Source organism: Leopardus geoffroyi, chromosome A1, assembly GCF_018350155.1.
Source record: "Leopardus geoffroyi isolate Oge1 chromosome A1, O.geoffroyi_Oge1_pat1.0, whole genome shotgun sequence".
In the NCBI taxonomy this organism is placed as follows: domain Eukaryota; kingdom Metazoa; phylum Chordata; class Mammalia; order Carnivora; family Felidae; genus Leopardus; species Leopardus geoffroyi.
Window position 1 is genome coordinate 169,696,764 of NC_059326.1, and position 20,541 is coordinate 169,717,304.

Below are 20,541 nucleotides of genomic sequence, written 5' to 3' on the forward strand. Positions count from 1 at the left end.
TTTTATATTGCCTTGATTTTCTCTCCATTATCCTTAATACATTTGGCATAAAGAGCCTTATTACATTTTTTACTTCATCAAGCCATATCTCCTTTCAAAGAACTTCTTTTGAAGCCTATCTTGAACCATATCCTCTGATGATGAAAAAATAAAAAAGTGTTAAAATGATAAATCCCCGTATTCTTGCTCAAAAACTATTCTTAAGCTGAAGTGCTTTTTTTTTAAATAAATGAGAAAAGACAGCATATGTTTTATCATCTTTCAGTTTATATTGTTGAATTCAACGCTTACATTGTTATCATTCAACACTTAGACTAGCTATTGTCACTGAGCTGTCAAGCCATCATTTTTCTGCGTCTGCTTTACTATTACTTTCCCACCCATGTGACCATGTATCTCCACACCATCTCTCCTTTAATGTACATATGTGAGAGTAAATGACTTTCTGGTGATGAAGTTCATCTTTTGTGTCTGTGTTGATCTTGGAGATAGAAAGGACAGAAACCATTAACCACTTCTTACTGCTGTGTTGAGATAGGTTTAACTTACATAGAACATAGTGAAAAAATATCACGCTGCCAGTGGGTACTGGCTTCTTTCCAGGAACGTCTAGAACAAGGGCCCTTTATATCAGTTTAGACGTGATGTTCTCTGATGATCAATGTTTTAGGTTTATTAGATGGATACCTTGATGGTTTTATAGCAATTTTTATTATCAGTATCTTTTTTTAATAAATAGCACTGAAATTATGGGTTTTTGAAAAACCACATTTGAAAATGTATCAGTACCACATGTTTTAAATAGTCAATATTTGTTTTGAAGTAAGAATTAATGACTGTTTTATGCAACTAGGGCTGCTGAAATTCTTTACTATTTCGCCCTGAAACAAGCTCAGAAATACAAGATAAGTAAATTTCTTTCATCATCCCATTACACGGCACTGACAGAAGCCAGAAGAAATTTGGGACTATTTCAACATCATGATGCTATCACAGGAACTGCAAAAGATTGGGTGGTTGTGGATTATGGTACCAGGTAATATAATTATTGAAAAAGTGATTATAAAACAAAGTCTTTAAAAATTTTGGGTCACAGGCTTATATCTTTGATGAAGTTGTTAATGTACATTAGACCATATTCTAATGACATGCATTATAAGTATTGCTATAGAAAAACATCAGTTTTCAAAGCATTTTTCCAGAAACCTGTTGATGTTATACTAGCTGTTCTAACTTTTTATTGCAGTGCATTTATACAAATGGAGTACTGACACATTAGTATAAAACTGATTGTGTTTTTTCTTACGTATCGTGTGGTAATTGGGGTTACCTTCTTGACCAAGGATTTGGTATCAAATGGATCATAGCTATAATTCAGGGAGATAAAGAGTCACACTTCATTGTATAGCAGCTTCATTTCCTGTTTCATATCCGGTTGTTCTCAGATACTTCATTGTTTTTTAGAGGGACATTGACCAAAAAAATCAGCCTAGAAGATACCCAGAAGTAGAAGAGCCTTGCAACCTTGATATATATGGATGGATGATATAAGGACTTGAGATGAGAGGGGATGGCCTGGGTATTGATATCAAAGCCATCTTCAGCTCTCTGAGAGTTTATGAAGATGAGTGAGGGAGTAGAAGCTCAGGTGTTTTCACAGTGCAGAATTGGAAACAGTGAGTATAGGTTTTAGCTCAGAACAGCAGGGGACTTTGTAAAATAGTGCTTCCCAATAATGGAAAGGCTTACCTTTTAGGATAGATTTTCACCATCATGCCCAAGTTTGGATTACCATTCATTAGGATCAGTGTAGAGAAGATTCCTATGTTGGGGAAGGAGTTTTGACTATTGTTTCACTATGATTTAGATTATTTTTTCTTCGAGATTTTTTCCTGTCAATAATGGTGTGCTTTGATAATATTTTAAAATTGTTAAAATATGCTCTTATTTTCTTATAATATAGATTTAAAAGATGACTTTTTGAAATAAATGCTCCCATATGTGAAGTGTATACAGCACATAAAGTCAACGTTAAAAATTGATCCACAACTGATATTACTAATCATAATAAGTGTTAATTAAGATTTTAGTTACAATATTTTGACTCTTTGGGGGAAAAAATCTTGAGGTTTCATTAGTTGACTTCAGTCCTTGAGAATACATTCAAGGTAATATCTTGATATAGTCTCAGTTTTCTTGTGGCAAATGTATTTGGCATCCGTTGAGGTTGAGCTGGGCTTAAAGTGGGAAACACTCAATGAATGGATGGTGATACTGGTTTTTCGCTCACAGAAGTCATTTTTGACAGTAAGGTCAGATCCTCAAAAACTTAAAAACCATTTGCAGGCAAAGCAAATGGCCTTGGGAATCGGCGCATGATAATAGTTCAGTCATGGGATCAGACAGACTAACTTGCTTTTTAGGATCTGCACCACCCTCTCCATCCACTGTTCCCCCAGATCATGGGTGATTCATTCTCCTTCCCTGCCCTCACAACCCCCATCCTATGAGGCATTTAGAGGTTATTGAATCTGGTTTCCCTGAAAAAAAAAATACATTTATTATTATAAGTGAATATTTTCTAAAATAAAATTTCTGAAGAAATATTTTTCATTGGAAAATATTTTTCTAATATACTGAGAGTACTATGAAACTAGTCCTTGTTTTGTTAGAAACAAGTATTTGTTTTAAATATAGGTTGTGGCTACATGTTGATCTAAGAGCATAAGTAAAAGAAAAAAGTTGTTATTTATATAATGAAATACTGATACTAACACAAAAAAAGGATAAAGACACACTTAATATATGGATTAAAAAATCTCTGTGAGATGTATTGTAAAACAAAACAAAAGCAAAACAAAAGTTGCAGAAACAGTGTGTATAACAATAAACTATTAAAAAAAAATAAAAGTAAGGTCAGATCCTCCATTTTTTCCTTTTCACCTGCTCCTGCCTTCTTGGTTTATTGAGAGTTTAGAAGTGAAGGTGCTTAGATTCAGAGCAGAGTTTCTAAGAGGAAATAAAAAGTCATTCTCCTGCACTGTATACCTGCTCTCTCTGGCTGCCATATTGAAAGAGACTTGGGTACAAGTCATAGAGTTTTTGCTTCAGGACATTTTCTGTCTCGTAACCTTTCCAGAAGTCCTGTCATTATTTCTTCCATATGTTTGGTTACGCTTTTAGCGTATAAAAACATGCCATGCAAAATTGCATCTTAGAGAAAAAAGACACAATAATTCTCAAATTGTACTTGACATTTGTAAATTTGCTTTGCAAGCACTTCACACTTCATTGAAAAGTCATACACAATTATCAAGTCATTAGCGTAGACATTTTAACTAGAAAATTTCAAAACACAAGTTAGAGAATTACAAACAAAGAAGCAGCTAGCATTGGGTGTTCTCTTGTTCTTGGACTGTTGACTGTTTATTCAGATATTGGCAGAAGTGTCCCTGTGAACAAGTGTATGAGTTAAGGATTACATTTGGCTGCTACTAATAACAACTTGAAACTGAATAAATTCTGTTCTTTTATGCCGTATGAAAGAACTCTGCAGATCCTTGGTTCAGGTATGGCAGCTCCACAATGCTAACAGGGATCCAGACCCTTCTAGCTTTCTCTTCTGCCATCTAAGGGTAATTCATACTTACATTACTGCTCTCTCAACAGTAGATTGAATGTTTATAAAATGATAATGTGGAGAGCAAGAATACCTCATGGCTATTTGAAGGTTAATTCTAATCATGGCATGAAAAAATGAGTTAGACTGGGACACTGTTTGTGATGAATGTTCAGCTTAAAAGTGGATAATGTGGCTATGTAAAAGAGAAGAAATGGTAATGAGGTCAGCTACACAAAGATTTAGAATTCTGCCAGTTTATACCTTGTAATTAAGGTAGGTAGAAAAAAATGAACAAAGGGTGAGTATGAGGGTCCAAACATATAGATCAAACTATTCATTGAAACAAACATGATAATACCAGCTTTGAACAGTAGTAATGATAACAAAGTAGAAAACTGATTTCTAAGTGATGTTCTCTGAACTGTTTGATAATAATAGGATAAGGGCATGTTATTAGCAAATTAGAGGCTCTGAGAAATCCCACAATGCTGAAGTGGTGAAACATTAAAATTTTGCTTTACCCAGTGTTTCCCAAACTTATTTACCGTGTGTAGTCTTGTTTTGCCTTAAACAAAACAACTTTATACATCCTGAGAAAGCTTTGGGGAATACTGTATCAGTACTTAGTGCTTATCTCATTAGAAAACTGTGTGTGTGCCTTTAGGATACAAACATTGATTTGTGGCATTCCCTCAGTTTAATTAGGACTCTTCAGTGTGCTGTAATACATATAAGGTTTTAGCTGATGGAAAACATGACTTTTATTCTGCAGGTTCAGACAGCCTAATAAAGATAGCTATGTAGATAATAAAAATAAACTTAGATCGAGGGGCTTGTTTCTAGAACTGAGTTGTAGCCATTCATATTGTCTCTTAATCTGGAGAGCACACTTGTTATCATCTAGGAAAACATTTGAATAGACTGAGAAGCTTAGCTGGTTGATGGCCTGAACTCATGTCCTTAAGATTTTAATACTGTGCATGTATAACACATTTACCTAGTTAATTAACTTACGATTATGATCACTTACATCTTTGAAGGTAATCTCAATGCTCTGCAAAAAGAAGTTATTCCTGATACTCACAATTTTTTTTGATGTTGTTGCATGGCAGCAAAAATGTTCCTAACGTATAGATGCAAAATTGCTTCCTATGTTGGGGAAAATGATATAATCACTCTAAAACAAATAGACTCTGTGGTTGATTAAAGCATGAGTCATCAAGTTTCTCTACAGATTTCTCCAGTGAGTTTACTTAGAAATAACTGTTCTATAAACAGGGATACTTGTTCTTTAAAGAAACAAGACTGAGCTTGAGAAAAACTTCAAACAAATTCTTTTCCTATGTGTAGTGTTTCAGCAATAACTGGTAATGTACTAAGATTATATTCTGGAATTGATCTTGAATCAGTTGACTGGTATGCATCTCTTTGGTTCCTCTAACGTAAAAATACAGTTTGAATACAGTTAGCAATTTTAATGACCAAGAAAATTTAACAGGCACAAAGACAATTTCATTCGCCAGACTTGTGAAAACTTTCTCTTTTTTTTGAACAAGAATTTGAATTTTTTGAAGTGTGTATACTGATTGAATTTTGTGAGCAAGAGTTAAACTCATGTCTTCTCTTGCTATTTCAACACTTGCTAAAGAATTTTCTAAAGTATCAAAGTGCTTTTTTGGTAAGAACGCCTTAAAGCTGTTGGAGTGATCATGCAGGGTGTTATTATTTGACATGATATTCATAGAATGTATCAGCAGTTAAAAAAAAAAAAAAAGAAAAAAGAAGAATCATTTTGAATAAGCGTATGTGTTTCAGGTATGTCCAGAAAGTTTTCTACTTTAAATGAATCCTTATTAGCGGCATCTTGTGATTAACCCCCCTCCTTTTTTTCTAAGTACTTAATTGTGGGCAAAAAAGTGTCAATTCTTTATAGGTTCATTATAGGTTGCACTTTGTGAAGACAGGATGAGAGTAATGGTGGTTTGGCCATTATTAAAGAAACTGAAAATATTGTATACAGATATTTGAATTACTTCTCAGACCAGTAACATTTTTGGTTCACAGACTCTTTCATTCCTTAATGAATTTGAAGAAGATAATCGGATATTCTGCACTACTTCTTATTTTGAAGGACAAAAACTCGTACAACTCTTACTCTTTTGATAACCTCCTAGACATGGTTAGTTGATATCTTTTATATTTATCATAAAAGTGTGTGATTCTTTTATTCTTAATTTGGAAAGCGGGATGAGAAGCTTAGTGAAAAGAGACATTAAAAAATTGTGATTTCCTTATACTTAGAATTTATATCATTTTATATGAAATATCTGTGTGTGCTTCTTTCCTATCAGTGTGTCTGTATTTGGTTTATGGTGTATATTTTGTTCTGACTAAATCTAAGCATGAAAAATAAAATAATGAACTTACTTTGTTATGTGAAACATACCAGGCTTCCAAAACACTCTTAAGTGTGTTGATGATAATGTATTGTAAGATGATATGGTAAGATAACTGGGCATTATAATTAGTTATTTTTGCTTGGCTTAAATTAGAAGCCCCTTGGTGTTTGCACTGCTGCTGTAAATCCTTAATCTGTTCTTGCTGAACTTCAGTTTGAATGATACTAAATTGTCTTCTGGTTTTAGGATCAGGCCATGGAGTGCTGTGGGCAGTGCTCAGATGTGTGTAACAGAAGAGGAGTGGTTGAGGAATTAGGAGACTAGCTTTTAGCCTCAACCACTGAACCTGATCGCATGGGCCTTGAAAAAGTTGCTTAACATCTATGAGCCCTGTAAGATGAAATGATACCAGACATGGCTTATACTGTTGTTAGGATCAGATGAGCCAATAAAACAGAACGTACTCTGAAAGGAAGAATATGCTATTCCACAGCAAAGAACAGTTGAAAAAAATGGTTGGTTGCAGACCTCTTGAGACTTCCACTTGGCAACTCAGATATTTTAAAATTGTAATTTTTTTATTTTTATCATTAGAGTCTATTTTGAATGATAGGCTTTGAAATTTTGCATATAATTGGAACTTACACATCTGGAATCAGAGATAATTTCAGTATTTTCATATACTGATGCTTGTAATCAAATTGTGGTTACATATTTTCATATTAAGGTAAAAAATCCAACAAATGGGCAAACATTGCATAGGATATGAATGAAACCTGTGATACAAAGGTAAAGTAGTAAAACTTTTTGCACAGTTATCTTTAGGACTCTGATTTATTTGGTTCCTGATTGGAGTCTGGTCCCTGTGACATATGCCGTCCTGAGATCTAAATGCACACACACATGTATGCACACACACAAGAATTACTTATCTTGAACTTTGATGGACTTTGTGTAGCTGGAAAGAGGATTTTTTCCCCATTTTACCCTTTTTAGGATTCTTGTAAGTACTATTATATAGCTAATTTTGAAACTTGAGTTTTAAAATTAAAATTAAAAAAATTTTTGCTTATTTTTATAGGATTTGAAACAAAGCTCACAAAGTTCTCTACCACAAAAAACTGTAATAACGCTGAGTGCAGATCCAAGGTAAATACATAATTTCTCACAAACTTTTGCTGCGGTTCTGACGTGACATTCTTGCTTTTCAACATTTTTAGCTCCAGCCAGTATATATTTTGAGGAAGTATTTTATTTAATCAATTTATTAATTGTACAAAGTTGTCTGAAAAAATGAATTTTCTCCCAGGGCTGTCATGTTCGGTGTTAATAGCTAACACAGTGCTTGGTACAATGATTGCTGAATGAACTATTATAACAGTATTTTTTACAGATATTTGGTATGGAATGGTAAATACAATTTATGGTTATGTTCTTTCTTAACTCATTGTTTTACTTACCTTATTTTCATTAATCCTTGATCCTATTTTTAAAATGAAGGAAGAAACTTAATTATTAAGGATTTTACTGCAAACTGTTTACTAGTTATTTGTCATTGTGCTGGTCAGACTGTCTCATTTTAGCATTGTGGGTTTATATTAAGGTAATTGGGAAGGGTGCTCAGGTTACCTAAAAATGGAGTGACTAATTGGTGGCTACCTCTCATTTAGAAAGAAATGTTTTGTGTTTTTATTGGTAATTATTTAACCAAGTCATCTGTTTTTAATAACCAAATATCAGTAGATCAGTACCCACAATACCCAGATACACAGTGTATTCTTATGTTATATAACTTTTTACTATCCAAGAAATTTAGTATTTAAAAATTGTAGGGTCAAAGAATAATTGTAAAGGATAATTCATAATTTTAACTAGGTGTTCTTTATTGAGATTATTTAAAAATAAATGGAATAATAGTATTATAGAAAATACACAATTGCTGTAATAAAGTTGACATTTTGGTTAAGAATAGAATAAAGCCTTAGTTGGCTAAATTTCTTCGAGAAGTAGAGACTTAAAACATATACAGTTCATACCTTAGAACAAGAAGATAAGTATTTTTTAGTTACAGTAAAGTATCACTGAAGTAATGGCAAAGAAATCCTATATTTCTTTTTTTTGGCCAGAAAAAGAAGGGATTAACTGGAACAGATAGTTTATATCTTAACTTGAAAGTCCCTTCAGATTTTGTCTCTCCCTCTCTCTCTGTCTCTCCCCTGCTCCCACTCTGTTTCTCTCTCAAAGTAAACATTAAAAAAAAAAAAATTAAAAAAAAAAAAAGCAGGGGGACTTCTGGGTGGCTCAATGGTTAAGCATCTGACTTTGGCTCAAGTCATGATCACCTGGTTCATGAATTCAAGTCCCATGTCAGGCTGTGTGCTGACAGCTCAGAGCCTGGAGCCTCCTTCATATTCTATGTCTCCCTGTCTCTCTCTGCCCCTCCCTCCTCTGCTGTCTCTCTCTCTCTCTAAAAAAAATAAATAAACATTAAAAAAAATTGGGGGGGGGGGCACCTGGGTGGCTCAGTTGGTTGGGCGTCCGACTTTGGCTCAGGTCATGATCTCATAGTTTGTGAGTTCGAGCTCCGTATCAGGCTCTGTGCTGACAGCTCGGAGCCTGAAGCCTGCTTTGGATTCTGTGTCTCCTCTTCTCTCTGCCTCTTCCCTGCTTATACTCTGTCTCTCTCTGTCTCTCAATAATAAATAAACGTTAAAAAATTTTTTTTAATAAAAAACAAATTTTTTTTTAAAGAAAGTCTTGTTGCAGTCTTAAAAGCTTTCAGGTTGTCAGGTCATGAAAGAGTAATGATACTGCAACTACTAAATGTTTTCATTGTCTTAAAATAAGTAAATATTTGGGGTTACATGGCTATTTCTTAAATATTGTGCCCCTAATAAATTGTGGTATCCATAAATCTCTTTGGCTTTAAGCCTAATTCTCTTAACTTTTCCTCCTTTTTGTATTTTGGTGGGGAAAGATCTTTGTTTCTGCTACCGTAAAAATATGTTATGCTTGCTGTAAGCAATTCATGCCCCTTCTGCACCCCATCTGTCTTCCTTTGGGTGCATGGAAGGGTGTGTGGGATGGAGCCACAGTGAGTGAGAAACCCTGTGGCTTCTCTTTTTCCTCTACTGTCCTTGCTTTAACTAGCAGTGATATTTAGTCCTACTTATGCTGGAGGAAGAAAGGAGATACAGGTGTATTAACTAAGGAATATATTTTTTGGCTTTGATATTGAGGAGATCTAATAGAATTTTTGAGACTATTAGTAAAATTGTCACTTTTTAATATTTCCTTTAAAACAGTTTGTATTTCAACAGTGTTCTTCATCTTAATATTACTTCTTCACAGTTCTTTTCTATCAAACGTCAGTGCTACTACTATTTCTGTGGTTAGGTGAATTGGGGCACTTAACAATTGTCGAATTCTTACTTTTATCTCTTTTGTACTTGAGGACCTCATGAATAGAACTACTTACTCTTCTGGTTTTAAAATCTATATTTTACTTGTTAGCCACAAATACTGAGTCACTCTCAGTAATATCACTGAAGAATGAGGAATGATGGTAACCTTTAAAATGGAAGAGTTTGATAGCTGTATTTAGCAGGTACTGAAAGTGAAATAAATGTTTGCACTTCTCAGTCTCTGAGTTAGAAGTTTCAGAAGTATGGTCACACATTTTTCTCATATTCTTCATGAATCTTACATAATCATCTAAGGCTTAGCATTATTTTGATTATAAGCATAGTTCTTATTTAAGTAACAAATTACTAATCTAACTAAAACATGCATTCTCAGTGAGGGAGACGTCCTTCTTAGGAGGGTAAAAATCGGTTCTTAGAGTTTGAAAAAAAAAAGTACTATTTTTTTTAAATATATAAAAATAGCATAAAAATGGTATGTAATAGTGCATAACAGACATACATTTAAGTATTATATTAAAATTGTATGAGGGGGATGAGTAGCAAAAATTGTCTCAAAAGAGTCTTCAAGGAATTATGATGTAAAAAGGATGAGAAACCCATAGTTTCTAAACCCATAGTTTCGGTAACACATGTAAATGAATTTGATCATGTTGTTGGCAACATTAGTTATAGCTATGTAACTTAACGTACTTTAGTTTGTGAGTGTTTATTTATTTTTTTTTTTTTATTTTTATTTTTATTTTTTTTTTCAACGTTTATTCATTTTTGGGACAGAGAGAGACAGAGCATGAACGGGGGAGGGGCAGAGAGAGAGGGAGACACAGAATCGGAAACAGGCTCCAGGCTCTGAGCCATCAGCCCAGAGCCTGACGCGGGGCTCGAACTCCCGGACCGCGAGATCGTGACCTGGCTGAAGTCGGACGCCCAACCGACTGCGCCACCCAGGCGCCCCTAGTTTGTGAGTGTTTAAAAAGTAGTCCATAATCTGCTCACAGTGATGTAATATATGTCCATGTACCTGCTTGAGTCCACAAGGTTACGTAAGCTATTGTAGTGTATGCATTTGTAGTCTGTGTGGAAAGCAGGTACAACAAGAGTTAAAAGTTAGGGCACCCTGAACAAGTCATAAATTTTATAGCCTTAAATAATCCTTAAACGCACAGAGATGTTTCTTTTTCTCTCTGCACACATATAATTGCCTAAGGAAACAATTGTAAAAAGCTTTAATACAAAGATTTAGAGGATTAGGAGTGCAGAGGACATACAGGATGGAAGGTAAACTTTTGAGACATGCAGGGATTTTAGTCTTGGTTTGGCATTTGGTCCTTCAGGCAGGATGGAAACAAATGTTGCCACAGCTCAGGCCAGCAAGTTGTGTGTTCTGACAGTGTATAAAGAATTTTTTTTTTTTTTAAAGTGGATAATTTGAAATGCCACCAAGTATACAACTAAAATTACATTGAGATAACTTCTGTAAATCTGCAAATTTAATTTTTCAAGTAGAAAATTTTTTTAGTTTGAGAGTAATTTATTCAAATCGATTATAATTTACCATTAAGTACTATTAATTTTAAGCCAGGCACTTATTGGTAAGGGATCTTATGTCTCTTTTGGCCCGAAAAAAAAAAGGGGCTTAATTTTAAAAGAAACCATCAAGCATGTGGAGATACAAAAGAAGTCAGTGCTTTGGACTTGGGTGACTTCAGACTACCAGATATAAAAAACACTTAATCCCACAAAAGGCACTTGATACCCCCATTGCCATTTGCTTGTCGAATGGTTCTCCCTGGATGGCTGCCCAGCACTTCTAATTTAATTTCCTCTGGTTTTCTCCATGCATACTTCCTTTTGGATCACAATCTTTATTAATAGTATCCTTCTCTTTTTGGTTGTCTAGGTTCTAAAACCCCAGAACCCACTTTGACTTCTACCTTTTCTTGTTCTTTAAGTGTCAGGGACTGGAGAGTCTTTTGGATTTTCCCCTCTACTCATCTCTGACATCCATCATCTCCTGCCTTCCTGTTACTTTTCGGTTTCAAGCCACTTTTTTTTTTTTACGTTTTACTTGAACCACTGCAATGCCTTCCTGCTCTTTTGTTATCAGTTTCTCTCTGCCTCTAATTTATTGCATGTAGTTGTCACAGGAATCAACCCACAGCAGAACCCTAAGAAAGTCACCTGAGTGAAAGCGGCAAGGCTTCTAGGACTTAGCCTCAGAAGTCCTAAGAGGTCCTTCCCACTACATTCTTAGTCAAGCAAGTCATTAAGGTCAGTCGAGATTCAAGGGGAGGAAATTCTTCTCCATTACATGATGTGAGGAGCATATATAGGAAGCAGAGGGAATGATGGTAGTCATCTTGAAGTCTGTCTACTACAGTTTACCCACTGGCCACTCCAGTGCACATACCTACCATATGTACAGTATTCCCCCTCCCCTCTAGATGCCCAAAGTGTCATCCCATTATGACAGGGGCCCTAAATGTTCGTCTAAATCAGGTCCAAAATGACTTACTCATATAGCTGTGAATGGATTTTGTCTTTTTCTGTCAGTATAATTATTTGAGGTTAAGTCTGCTAGAATGTAAACTCCTTGATGGTAGGAACTATTTCTTTTATTTATTTCCCCCAACATACCTTTGGAAGTTTACTCAACATAGCAAGAATTGAATAAAGACTTGTTGAAATACAATTAATTATTGATTGAAGAGAATATTGAACTTTAGACACCAGATGTGCATACGACATGGCTCACATTGTATGTGAAAATGTGGTATCCTGGCATATATTTTCCCTAAATAGTTCTTTCATCTAATATTTGGAGTCTGGATGCCAGAGGGCTTCCAAATACACTACTACTGCAAGCAAAAATAAACAGCAGTTAGGAAGAGCTTTGAATTTGCTCAACATTTGGACAACTGCTCACTTGAGATTTTAAAGTTTCATACCATGAGACCTGAAAAATTTTAGGTTGCATCTCAGCATCATTGTATTCTTACAGAATTAACTCCGTTGAGATTGCATTCTTCGAGGCTCTTTGCACTGAGTGGGTTCAAAAGATACTGAATGAGTTGACTTGATCAGATCAGTTTTTACACATAAGACTTTCTATTGTTGTTGACAAAGAGGATTTGCCTGATCCCACATTTTGTTTTTGATGTTATCACAAATAGTTCTTCTCACAATAATTACCTATAGTGTAATGAGGTTCAAGACTTTAAATCATTTTCGCATCGGTTACCATGTCATCAATGTATTTTTATACCAAGTCACACTCAGAAAGTATCTAAGAAAAGTATCTGATATCCCTAACAGTTGTTTCAACTTAAGTTTTAAGTGAAGAAAAGGAGAGATAGAATTCTAACTGCTCAGATTCCGTCACTGTTATATATTATAATACAGACCTGGTAGAAGCATTTGTACAGAACTGAACTGAGATTCCATGACTTGAACCAGAGTGGTTTTAATATGAACACCTGGAGTCTGTTGAGAGAGCCATGAACGTCAAGATGGAGCTTGACTTGTGCCTCATGGTTTTTCTTGGGGGAGATTAACAGTGATACCTAGTGTAAGAACTGTGCTTGTTGCTCGTGGATTGTAATAGTGTGAGCTCAAATCTTGTCATGTACTGGAAAACTAGTACAGAAATACCTTCACCTTAGTTAGCAAGAAAATGTACAAAGTCAGGAAGATTGAGGAATTCCATTCTTGAAAATTGTGGGCTGCATTTTAATATTATCCTAAGGGAATTCAAGGTAATAATAGAATACATGATTTTACTAGGATTTGACACTCTGGACCTTTTGCAGGTCTTTTCTATTAGTATGAGAGTAGCTGAAATGTCCTTTTCTTTTAAAGCTACTTTAGAATTTTCTTTTAATGGGGGAATTGTTAACTGACAGCAGTGGAGAATCTCAAAAAGAAAAAAACTGAGCTGTTTTAGTCTAGTGTAGGTCTTTGTGGGTATTAATAGTCTAGTCTGTTTAAGAATTAATACTCACTAATGGATTTGAAGGATGAGTTCCTAAACTCTCTTCTGAGATGCTTTTCTGTTTAAGTATTAATTGCTTGTGAAAGGTGTTTGTGTATTTTAATCTGTTGCGTCTGAGTTATATTTTATTAATTTTGACTTCTTCAAGATACAGATTGACCGGTTCTCCGATTATCCAGAAATACATTTCAGGCTGTGTGTAATCTAGGATATTTTTAGAAAGGATGTTATACTGAAAAGACTTCAGTAGAATATAGTATATTACTTGAAGTAACTGAAAGTTTCTGAGGGAGTTGGAGATAGCTTCAACAGATATATTAGTTAATTTTATGTTAGAACTTATTTTAGAGCAATCATGTCTAGATACCAACATCAAGTACTGTTTTTTGGTGTTTGCCATTCCAAATCAATCATCTGCCAGCTTGTATTTTGCCTGGTATTTCCCCCCCACCGCACCCAGGGAAATATAAAGGTCTTTGGGGGAGGGACAAGGAGAAAAGACTCTACCTTTTCCCATGATTGTCTTACTACTCTTAACATTTCTATTTTTTTATGATACCAGACATGATGAGTTATTAATTCCTGAAATACTGTTTCAACCTTACATTGACTTAGATGAATAACACCTATTATATTAAAAAACAAAAAAGTTGACACTTTCATTTTATGTGATGGCTGATTAGGGACCCTGAGACTGACTCTCTCAATTTCCTGTTGAAACTCATGAAAACAAAGATGATGATGAACAATCAGAGGAACACCAAACCTTGGCTTGACGGTCAACCTATTGCCACAATTTAAGATACCCACAAACTATAAAGTTGATCGACTGGACTGAAAAATGCAATTATTCACTGACCAGTGGTAAACAGTTAGAAATAAAAGCAACATTGCAGGTCTCTAGAAGCAGATATGGGGATTGATTCCTTTTCCTTTTTATAATGTCTACTCCCACAGCTTTGAAATTCCGGTATTTTACCAACCAGACAAGAGGACTAATATTTTAATACAGGGACAGTGCTGTTTTTTGAGGCTGTTAAGGAGATAGGTAGCTATTATTTTCATTCTCTCTGCCTAAGATTTCTGTTAACAAGTCTCCATTTAATTAGCCAACTAGATCAGTTGATTCTTTCCATTCCTTTTTGGTGCCCATCGTACCTTGACCTTGTCATCAATAAGCTGCTAGCTAGGGAAACAAGTACAATTCTCTCCCTCTGTAGTTCAGTTGAGTTGTATGATTATCACGAATCGATTATTTATTCCCAGATCAGTTGATCTTGTTACTTTTCTTGCATGATTTGATTACTTTTTATTAAACTGATGAATTATACAAAAAGTTTGCTTTTATACATGAAGTTGGAGATTTTCAACAAAGGTAAGTCACTGATTGGTGAGATGCCTATAAAATATTTGGGAAGAAAATCATAAAGATGGAGAAGCAGTCTGTACTCCTGTTGCCTAATATTTTTTTTTTAATGTTGAAGTTCTTGGTCTACTTTACAAAAACCTAAGCTGGAAACCATACATGATCAATCACATGATGATTATGTAGTAGGTACGATCCAGGAATTAGTGGTCCCATAGTCAAAGTAGCTTTGCTGTTTTATCAGTAGATTAGGAAATTATATATTATATGTAAAACATGGATGAATATGAGTTATTAAGTCATATATGTATAACTTTAAAATGTCCTACTTTACCTTTGACTTTCAAGTCAACTTTATCTCTTTCAATTAACAGATCTATTGCCAGCCTTAATCACAATAAGGGGGCTTCCATTGTGTCTGTATTTTACAACCAATTTGGAGACTCAATCTGACAGAAATAAAATAGGCAGAAACAAATGGGGAACTGATGGTAGAGCACTGACCTAGGAAAGTACCCATTTAAGGAAATTGCTACTGACAGTGGCACGGGCCAGAAAGATACTGTGATATTCTTTGCTGAAGAAAGAACCTCTCCATTTGTTCACCAGAGCTGGCATAAAAGAATGAATACTACAGCCATAGCCACCTTGATTGATTGGCCTTTTGGACCTTTTGCATTCAGGCTACCTCTATGCATCTGGACTTCTATTCCTTATTTTATAATTTATGTTATTATATGTATATTATATTATTTATATATGTATTATATATATGGTAAAACTTATTCAGTGTTCTCCATCACTACATTTTCCTTACCTCTTTCAAGCATTATTAACAAACTGGTTATTTTATTTCTTTCTTGCTGTCCATCTCTCTTGCTAAAATATTAGCTCTATGGTGGCAGGGAACTTACTTGCTTTTGAATCCCCTGGCAAATACTTGGCACATTATAGGTGCTCAACAAATACTTGTCAAAAAAAAAAAACTAACTCTGGAATAAGAGAGGGAGTTCAGCCAATCCCAGAATAAAGACCAAGGGTACCTTTAGCATACACAGAGTCTGGGTAGATGTCTACTTCTGAGAGGGTAGGGAAGTAAATGGAAAGTTACCATAGGAAACCTGTGCAAAGGCCCTACAGAATGACAAAAAGTAGGGGTACAAGAAGACTTGGGAGAACGATTTGCCTTTTAAAATGATTTGTAACAGAGACTAGGAAAACATTTCACAAAGACCTCTTTGGTGTGCTCAAAAAGTTTGAGTCATGATCTCTAAGAAGCCTGAAACAGAACGCGGAGAGCTGAAATAAAAAGATGGCGAGCCGGCATGGGGGAGTCACAAAAGGAAAGGTTATTGGTGGGGGTGCGATGAGAGAGCATCTTCATTATTCGTACTGAAGAGTGAGGCTGACATTGTGCAAGCGTGTCCAGTGATATGACAGAAAAAACCCATGAGACGCTTTGCCAGAATGCAGCACCAAGGAAGACAAGTGGAAACAACAGGACAGAAGATGATACGCATGGAAGGCAAGATTTTAACAAAAGACTTAGAGATTTTCTTCGGGAAAAAAATGGAGCAGAGGCAACGATCAAAGATACAATTGATGAAAAGTTTTCTGAGCCGAGAAGGTCTTGCTTTATAGATGAAAAGGGTGAAGTTCTGGGTAATACAAATGAAAAGAGAGTCACCCCTGGTGTGTCTTGCTAACTTAGTTCAATTAAAAGGAAAAGGACATATTGTAAAAGTACCCAAGCAAAAAGGCAGATCATGTATAATATGGAACAAAAGCTAGACTGACTTAGGTTTCTTCTCGGTAACGACAAGCCTGTGGAGGTTTGAAATCATTTTATACTCACAGTTCTCTTTCATATGTGAAGGCAACAAAAAAAGACATGTTCAAATATGAAAACACCTATAAAAATGTACCACAGGTACTCTTTAAAAATTTTCTGGATAAAGTCAACTCAGCTGACTAATGTGTGAATCAAAAGTAAGAAGGCACTGGAAGTAAGGAGACGTCATGAATCCAAATCATTGTTGTAAATTTGGTTACCGAAACTGAAGGTAAATGTGTACCGTAGAAAAATCTACAGGAATACAGATGTGTAGCTTGAGATTATGTTAACATCTGAAAGAGATGGAGAGTCAAGAGCATATAAGAGATCTTAAATAAATAATTGTTTTGCCTCAGGAAGATTTAAAAGATAAAAGCTCCTGGTAACAGTAATATTTCCTACTCCATTGCCTTCATTTATTGTCAGTGTACTGTTGACTTACCACATGTATATCTCTATTGAGAAAAGTCTCTGTGAGTTCTGCCCACGGGCCAGGTAGATAGCTCCATTGAGATGGCTCATTTGTACCTCCATCTCAGTGTTCTCTAAAACAGAACTCCTAGTCTCTACTCATACCCACTCTGTGGTCCCAAGCACTTCAATAAAATGTCAGCTTTGTCCTCCACTTACTTGGGCCTCAATTTAATTTTTTTTTAAATGTTTTTATTTATTTTTGAAGGAGAGAGAGAGAGATGGAGCATGAGTGGGGAGGGGGAGAGAGAGGGAGACACAGAATTCGAAGCTGTCAGCATAGAACCCGATGTGGGGCTTGAACTCACGAACTGTGTACCTAAGCGGAAGTCATATGTTCAACCAAATGAGCCACCCAGGCGCCTCAACTTGGGCCTCAATTTTAGAGTGAGCGTGTATTCAGTTTTTCATTAGTGGTCCCCTTTGATTCTCAAAGGTATATTCATTTGGATAATAAATTTCAGGATTGCCCTGGTCATCTTTGTCTCTTTTCATTCTACTTTCTAAATGTATTGCAGTTTTGTCCACTTCTCCTTATCTTCAGTGCCAGTACCCTATTTTAGGTTGTTAATGTCTCTCCCCTGAATGGTGGTGACACCCCAGTGGCGGGTGTCCCTCCCTCCTACATTTGTTGGAGGAATTAAATAAGTTTACCTATATGAACTTAATAGTATAGAATGTAGTACTTCGTAGGCCTATAACAGATACTAGCAATGATGTTCTAACTTCTCTGTTCAAAACTCTTCTTTTCTCCATTGCCTTCAGGATAAACTCACAGACTCTTTAACTTGAATCATGTGTCTGCATTTTGGTGTCTCGCGTCATCTTTCACGTCACCTCGGCCTGCACTATGTGCTTCAGCCCTTCAACTATCAATTCTCTTGACATACTGTGTTCTCATACTTCTAGACTATTGCTGCCTAGAAACAAAACAAAACAAAAACCCTTCCCACCACATCCCCAGTCATATACACACATGCACGTACACACACACACACGCACACACAAATTCCTGATTATCTTTTTAGAACTCAATTTAGATGTTACATTCGTGGAACCTTTTTCTGATACCCTTGAGTTAGACTAGCTGGCACTCTTACGTGCTCCCATGTGACTATGTGTTTAACCACTGTTGTCCAACTTAGCACCTATGTAATATTCTGCTGAAGGAACTTGCTGTAAATCCCATGAAGGCATAGGTTGGATTTTGCTCACCATCCTAACATGACACCTGGCAATCTTTCTGGAAGGTAACCTAGTAATATGTGCCAGGTGCATTCAAATTAGGCATTGCACTGGAAGAAATGTATCCTGCAGAAATAATCCTATATAGAGGTGAAGAGAACTGTGGGCAAAATATGTCTCTCAGCTTTATCATCCAAATAAATACTTTAAATGTTTAAAATACTTAAATGTTCATCCATAACCAGAAGGGATTGGTCAAATACTCTTATGTTCATAAAATTCTATATGAAGTTTAAAATAATGCCTGCATTAGCATATCTTTTTGTATTAAATGAAAGAGAGCATAGGTTTGGTAAATTCTGAGGTTTGAGCTTAAGTTTTTATGAAATCTGCCTTTCAACTTCCATGGAGAAAATGAAGAAGACTTGCTTGAATTGAAGATGTTACAAATGGTTGAGTGAAATGAGGAAGAAGTGCTTCATATGGTGGAGGTGTTTGCTGAATTGGTAACTAAAAATTCAGGTAGAGAAGGTAGCAATTATGAGAAGTTATGTGTAGTATTTGATAGGCAGTTAAGGACAGATTTAAAACTAAGCAACCCTCTAAGGAAAAGTATGTCTATAGTGATCAATCTTTATGGGAAATTTTTTGCGTTAGGAGAATCATCTTGCATTCAGTGCTATCTTCTTTTAAGATTAATATGAGTTCTTGGTACTTCAGCATCGTTTCTTGTGGGTATAGTGTTTCTCTTCAGATTGTATTCAACTGCAGATAACGAAAACCTTACTACATTGGCTTCACAAGAAAGCAGTTTATTTTTCTTGGGTATGAGTTTCAAAGTAGGTAGTTCAGGACTTGTGATGTGTTCCCTGAGGTCATTAAAGGACTGGGCCCCTTTTACCTTTCAGCCCTGCCTCAGCCTGTGGCAGTTGTTCTCATGGTCTCAGGGTTGTGCCTGCTTCTCCAGACGTTGCATTGTGTTCCAGCTAGGAGCAGGGAGGAGGAGCAGAGGATGAAAGTTATGCCACTTGAGTCTGCTGACTTTTATTAAATTGAAGATACAATAATTTTCTGGGAAGCTCCACTTTGTGAATTCTAGTTGCATTTCATTGGCCAGAACTGTGTTATGTGGCCACCGCAAGTATGGGGAATCAAGGGCTTTTTTTTTTTTTTTTTTTTTTTTTTTGTAAGTTAAAGTTATTGTCATCCTCAGTAAAAGAAAATATGAAAACAGCTTGTGGGTAGGCAGCTAGCATGATCTACTCATTAGGTTCGTTTTCTAGACCCCAGGCTAGCTACTGTGTTTTCTGATCATTGACTACTCTTCCCTGTCCTCATCAACTCAGACTAGAGTTGTGTTGTGTACACTGTAGAAACAGATCTGCACTGAATAAATCAGTCCTGGGTGCTAGAAGCTTCTTAAAAACTTGTTCTCAAGACTCTTCTACCAGTTAGGTAGAAAAATCATATCCCACACAATTATTAAGAAACAGGTTTTCCATTTATTCCAAAACCAAAACTTAATTAGATACTGCAAAATAAAGAATTGGAAGAGAGAGAAAGTAAGAGCACATATGTTCTATTGGGATTAGGGGTGTTCATGTATGAAGAAAACACAGTATTCTTAAATGTTCACTGTTTCTTAGTGATCGATTTAGGACCGTGTTAAAATATACTTATTCCCTAGTTCAGATAGTCATTCGATGACAGATTTATTTTGTGTTCTTGCCTTGTGTAACACTGTGCTGGGATGTGTTCGTGTTTTCCTTCTTTAATTTCCTGTTGGTTTTTGTTTGGTTTTGGTTTTGGGTGGGTTTTTTTGTTTTGTTTTCTTTTGGCTCAGAACCTACACAGATAGGATGTCTGCTGTAAGTAGTCTATGACTTGGACTGCTGTATAGCCTACCTCTAAATAAAATCCTCAGTCCTTTACCTGAAATCTTTGTGAATTCAGAATTTTTAAAATTTTAGGAACTTAATATGAATATATGGCATATTGCATAAATAATATTTTGGTCTGGGACAGGGCTTATCAAATAACTTAAAATTTCCGAATATTAAGATCAAGTGGAATAAATAATTATATGTGGCTTCATGTCAGTTCAGGTTTTGCCACCAAATGAATTTTGAAAAACTTGATTTTCAGAGTTTTTTAGATTTTGAAGGTAGAGATTATAGATTTACACAGCAATGGTTTGGAGGGTTATGAAGTAATTAGTTAAAATAATTAGCAAATTGCCTAATAAAGACAC

The 20,541-nt window shown here is 35.5% G+C and overlaps 1 protein-coding gene across 1 annotated transcript in view; it reads left to right on the forward strand.

Annotated features, from left to right (window-relative positions):
• MAN2A1 (mannosidase alpha class 2A member 1) overlaps positions 1-20,541 on the forward strand; it is a 167,300-nt gene that overhangs the window by 80,033 nt on the left and 66,726 nt on the right. Inside the window, exons 10-12 of the mRNA XM_045500567.1 lie at positions 854-1,036; positions 5,687-5,801; positions 7,103-7,170. Of these exons, the coding sequence (XP_045356523.1) occupies positions 854-1,036; positions 5,687-5,801; positions 7,103-7,170 (366 nt within the window). The remainder of the gene's footprint in view (positions 1-853; positions 1,037-5,686; positions 5,802-7,102; positions 7,171-20,541) is intronic.